The sequence below is a fragment of the Triticum dicoccoides genome, chromosome 4A, assembly GCF_002162155.2.
Source record: "Triticum dicoccoides isolate Atlit2015 ecotype Zavitan chromosome 4A, WEW_v2.0, whole genome shotgun sequence".
NCBI classification, from domain to species: domain Eukaryota; kingdom Viridiplantae; phylum Streptophyta; class Magnoliopsida; order Poales; family Poaceae; genus Triticum; species Triticum dicoccoides.
The window spans coordinates 665,739,656-665,745,731 of NC_041386.1; the positions used below are offsets into that span (position 1 = coordinate 665,739,656).

The window sequence follows — 6,076 nt, forward strand, 5'->3', positions numbered from 1 at the left end:
AGTATCAGCTTAATCGATCGCCCTTTATAAGAAAAGAAAAAATTATCATCGATGCTATGATAAGATAATTAAGCGATGAAATCAACTCGTCGATGTACTGCCCCTGTCATCTTTGTAGCGTCTCAGGTGCTCCTCCAGCACGTGGATGTACTGCTCCTGGCGCGCCTCGTCCACAACAAGCTCCTTCAGCTTCTTGGCGTTGGTTGCGAACACCAGACCTTCATCCTCCACCATGACATGCCGCACGGCCACTGCGACACCGTCCCTGTCGAACGAGCCATCGCTATCGTCCCTCGCCACCTCCACACCGACCCTTCTTTTCGCCATCGCCCGTGCGATCATAGGCGTGTCAGTGAGGAAAGGGAGCATGACCAGCGGAAGCCCGAAGGCGAAGCTTTCGATGGTGGAGCCCCAGCCACAGTGCGTCAGGAACGCGGCCGTGGCGCCGTGAGCGAGCACCTTCACCTGTGGCACCCACCCTGTGCAGACCACACCTCGTGCCCGTGTCCGCTCCTCGAACCCGGCCGGCAACAGCTCCTGGTTGTTGTTGGTGCCGGCCGGCTTGCGTAGCGCCCAAAGGAAGTGCACGCCGGCGAGCTCCAGTCCGAGCGCGAGTTCATGGATGTTCTCTAGCGTCAGTGGCGCCTCGCTTCCCAGCGCGACGTAGAGGACAGACTTAGGAGGCTGGTCGTCGAGCCAACGCAGGACGCCACCTGAGCTGCTCTGCCGGTGGTCTTGATCACGGTCCTCAACCGCCTCCGGTAGAAGGATCCCGGCGGGGACGGCGGGCTTCCGCAAGAGATCAGAGAGGAGGGTGAACATGCGAGGCTCCAGCTCGCGACAGCTCCGGTGGATGGTGAGGCAGCAACGCTCGAAGACGTCCCACAAACGGTCAGTGTCCGACCTGCCTGACGCGTTCTCACCGAAGTTGTCCGCGAGCATCCGCCGGGCCTCGTGGTGGAGGAGGGAGCGGCTACAGATCAATCGACTGACCCAGAAAAGTGGTCAGTCGATTGGTACAAAATGATGCAAAAGGAAACAGATGAAAACTGACTGAACCAGAATTAAGGTCAGTCGAAACGAGCCCAACAGGCAAACAACCAAACATACTGAAGAAATTTACGTTATCTGTTTCTGCCTTTTTTAAGCCCAAACGCAAAACCGGCCTGGACCCGCTAAGCAACCCACTCCACTCAAAACATAGCGATCCACCTAACGCTGAGATCACTAGGTCTTCTTCCATCCTCTTTCTTCCCCGACCTCTACCTCCCAGCCACGGACGGTGATGGTGACCTCAGTTTTTGCTGCATTCGTGTCACCTCTCTGTAGATCTTGTCCTAAAATTTCCTCCTTAGAAACAGATTCTTCTCCGATCGCCCTTATTTCTACAACACCAGAACAATAAAAAATGGATGAGTGTTCATCGCATTCCCAAATCGCATATCTGTCTAAAGGAAAAGCAAAAAAGGAGAAAGAAGAAACCTGGAGAACAAGCTGCTTCTGGTAATTGCAAGGTAAATGATAATCTGACCACACACCCCCTTTTCCTTTAATTATTGGGTCCATATCCTGCTGTATCTCATGTGTTGGCCTGACAATATCATGAAACCACAACAGTAAGTTCACTGAAATAATCAGATGCATTATCATGTTTCATGAAGAAAGAACTTACTGGAATGTACTTGAAAAACAAACTGAACTTGCAAGGACATAAAGGAAAATTTGCACAGCTACATATAAAGCAACATTACATTTTGACCTAGGAACTAGAAGCAGTTTGAACTACAGTTTATGCAGAACACCTCCCAGATATCCGAAAGTACACAATTAGAATCATATTAAACTTGATGATACCCTGGCCTAGAACTTACTGGGACCAGATAGATTTATTTGTACAAAAGCAAATTCAAGCTAAAGGAATTACAGAATATATGAATCAATTCACAATTATAATTATACTAGCATGCATTCATCAATATCAACTATATATAATTCTAGTTCCTAAAAAGCTAAATCCTAAAATTCAAATACTGCAATTAAAAAGTTGCACATTCATGATAGTAAACTTGCATGCATTACACAGCTGGAAGATTTATGGTAGCATTGGTCATAATATATTTACAATGATATGAACAAAAGAAATCAACATATATGAAAATGCACAATACCTCACTGCATTCACAACAATAAAAATTACTAGAATGAATTGATGAATAACAACTGTAAAAAATAGTACAGAAAATTATGTTTCACAAATTCAAATAACTACAATAAAAAATTGCATCTTCAACATACTGAACTTGCATATTACAATAGCAAGATTCATTTTAGGATTGATAAGTGCAAACCAAATCAAACTACATGTAATATAGAATACCCAACTGTATTCACAACCAAAACTATACTTGAATGAAATTGATCAATAACAACTGGATAAAAAGTACAGGAAATACCTAATTCAATTGAACTTCACAATACCTCACTGTACAATTAAAAATTTGCATGAACATCAAACTAAACTTGCACGCATTTTACAACAGAAAGATAGATAGATAGATATCTAGAAAAGGATTTCAACCTACATGAATTACAGAGTACCTAACTCAATTCACAAATGAAACTATAATAGCTTGGATTCACCAATATAAAACTGAAACCAAGATCCTAAAACCCAAGTTCTATATTTCAAAGACCGCAATTAAAAAATTACATGTTCATCATACTAAACTTGCACAGAATTCACAAAAGCAAAAGATTCAAATTAGCCTTGAAGTTAAATATAGGTACATTGATAAGAACTGTAAAAAAGACTACAAATAAAAAATTGCATCTACATCATACTAAACTTGCACACAATTTACAAATAGCATCTTTCATCTAAGCGAATGAAATCAAACTACATGAAATGCATAGTACAACACAGTAATGACAACCATAACTAATCTTGAATGAATTGATCAATAGTGAATTTTAAAAAATAGTACAGCTATAACTACAGAAAACACATAATTCAAAAATTCAAAAAAATAACATAAAAAATTTGCATGTTCATGATACTAAGCTTGCACACATTTTACAACAGCAACATAACTATTTAATAGAGAACAAAGATAAATATGTGCAAAGTATTTCAACCTACGCAAAATTTCAACTGTACTAACATGCAATCATCAATATCAACTGGAACCTAGTTCATAAAACCTAATTCGTACAATTCAAAGACTGTTATTAAGAAGTTGCATGTTCATGATACTAAACTTGTGCACAGTTCACAATAGCAACTTTCATATAAACCTTCATGATATATACAAAAAAATCAAAGATTAAAATGCAGACTACCTCACTGTATGAGACATGAAAACATGCACACAGCGATACTTGCATGAGTTGATCATAGCACACAGGGACAACATGAAAAGGTACATAGGTTTCATATCAGCAATCAAGGAAAGCAATACCTAAGTAAACACATACACACATACTGATAAATAAAAAGAAGAGATAAATACAAGAAAATATAAAGACAACTCACCATCATTCTGAAGCAATCATAAAAAGGATTTTTTTATGTAATTACCCAACGGGGCATAAAACAAGTTGAGCAACCTACATTAACTATAAAAATATAAAAGCTTACAATCTAATTATATCTCAAAGAAATGAATTCCTAATCTAGATGGGTAACTTAGAAGAAGATAAATTACATAAAGAACCTCCATAATCTTGACTAAATCTGAACAAATTGCATCTCTATGTAACTAAACTTGCACAAATACCCCAAAAAAGCAAAAGTGTATCAACACCATGGACATATACCAAAAATTCAATACACCTAAAAACATCAACTGGGCTCAATAGTGAACAGGCACACACTTAATATAACATAAAACATAAAAAACTGACTATCAAACATAAAACAGGCATAAAGTAAGTAGAATCAAACCTAAAAGGTTTATTAGAAAGCAGATGACCTAGAATCTGCGTCAGAATAACAATATGCACAAAATTGATTTAATCTTTAGAGACATACAAGACTCACTGAATCAACCTGTTCAAACCCTAAAACCAAACAGTAAAAAAAATCACTGCATATCAAACACAAAAAAACAAGAAAATCCTACCCAAAACCAATATTGAAGCAAATCTGTACGCTACTAAACCCAATAGAATCAATTGCTAGAACCAAAAACAAAACCCTCAAACACAAATCTCACCGCTGCAACAGATAACACACACGAGTTGAATTAAAATATGAACATCAAAGCCTAAGTAAAGCATAAAAAACAAAAAAACTAACAGGACTCCTCTAACTAGTACAAGAAACAATACAATAATAAGATTCAATAAGGAAGAATACCTGAAAAAGAGGAGATGGAGCAACGGCAATCCGTCAGCAACGAAACTCCCCCGATTGGTAAATCCTGCAAACACCATAGTGAACCATAGAGAAGCACCTTAGTAAGCACATACAAGAGAAAATGAGCAGATCTAGCAGAAACAAAAATCAAAAGAAGAAGTATTCGCAGAGGGAGCAGATCTAGCAGAAACAAAAATCATAAGAAGAAGTATTCGCAGAGGGAGCAGATCTAGCAAGAAACTCCACGAACCCTAAGCTTGGGGAAGAAGAGGAGAAGACAGAGACCTAGAGAGACTGAGGCGGAGAGGGGGAGGGGGAAGTGACTGACAGAAACCAAGGAGGAAGGGGATAAGACGAGAAGAACAGCGACGGTCTGCGCTCCATCAAAACGGGCCGACTGCTTAATGGGCGCGCATAGAACGGGCGCCCCGTGAGGAGCACGAGCCCAGCAGAAATCGATTTGACTGACCCAAGGCTAGTCATACTACTTGGCCCAAATCTAAAACGGGAATAAACTGAAACAACACGCATCTTATAGCACCATCCAACGGACAGGAAAACGACTGACGCAAAAGTGAAAACTCAGCTGACTGAAAAGTAGCTAAATTGGGTGGAGGAAGACGGTGCCACGGTGGTGGACGGGAAGGGGATCCACTTTGGTGGCACGGTGAAGTCCTCTGGCTTCGTGCGTGGGTACGCGTCGTTCGCCCACCGCGGCCCAGTAAAGGTCATGCAGGCGGCATGGAAGATCAGGAACGCCGCGCATGGCACCTGCACATACGATCCATCATCCGCTGTCAAACGTGACCAGCATATACGTGCGTTGGAGGTGGAGATGGCGTACAGCGTGGTACCTTGTGCTGGTCGGCGACGGGCGGGACCCAGTGGTGGCAGAAGTCGAGGATGACCCAGTCGGGCCTCCTGCCGGCGGCGACGGCGTCCGCGAGGAACGACGCGAGCGGGCCGGCGAGGCCGTCCATGGCCTTCTTGAGCAGCTCGACCTTGTCGGGCGGCAGGTCAGACGTGGCCTCGGCGCCCTCCGGCAAGCCCTCCACAGCCGGCAGCGGCAGCGCCACGAAGCGGATGCGGGCAGACAGGTGCGCCGGCATGGGCGGCAGCCTGGCGAGGTTCCGCGGGGTTGACACGAAGGCGACGGCGTGGCCCCTTGCGGCGAGGCGCTTGGAGAGCTCCAGAAAAGGGATCATGTGCCCGAACGCCAGCCACGGGAAGACCACCACCTCCAGCCGGCCCGCACCGGCGGCGGCAGCCGCCGCTGCCATTTCCATCTGCTTGCAATGGGCCGATCCGCCGATGGAGTATAACAAAACAGAGGCTTGGTTGGTGTCGCTGTTGCCTACCTAATTGCCTGATGGACACGAGCTAACTAACAGTAAAAAAATAAAAAGTTGAGCAACACGAGCTAACTCAATAATGGAGCGTGGGAGCTGAGTGGGCTACCCACGACGAAAACAAAGAGGTGGTGGTTACAAGGGTGGGCCTGGAACAAGATTCCGACGCAACATTACAAGGAGGAAAAAACAAATCTGGGGCTATTTTGTTTATTATCCAAAAATCGAGGCGCAATTTCATTGAACATGAAACCGCAAAGTTCTCGAAAAACTCCATTTCAACCGAATGATTATTCAGTCACCTAAACCTCCTTCACAGCTTGCCACGGGCCCCATGGGCACACCCACGAACGCGTCTTCAACCTCCCAT

General features: G+C 43.6%; 1 protein-coding gene and 1 long non-coding RNA gene across 2 annotated transcripts; both read right to left on the bottom strand.

Moving 5' to 3' along the window:
• Nucleotides 1-5,776, bottom strand: LOC119287822 (UDP-glycosyltransferase 91C1-like). Its single transcript, XM_037567454.1, has 3 exons — nt 5,212-5,776; nt 4,986-5,128; nt 1-967 (listed from the first exon to the last, which is right to left on the bottom strand). The coding sequence occupies exons 1-3, from the start codon at nt 5,641-5,643 to the stop codon at nt 82-84; spliced, it is 1,461 nt and encodes a 486-aa protein (XP_037423351.1). The 5' UTR covers nt 5,644-5,776; the 3' UTR covers nt 1-81.
• LOC119287824 lies at nt 1,044-4,341 on the bottom strand. Its single transcript, XR_005140965.1, has 3 exons — nt 3,533-4,341; nt 1,483-1,591; nt 1,044-1,385 (listed from the first exon to the last, which is right to left on the bottom strand). It is a non-coding gene; the product is annotated as an uncharacterized LOC119287824 (long non-coding RNA).
• Nucleotides 5,777-6,076: the final 300 nt, after the last annotated feature.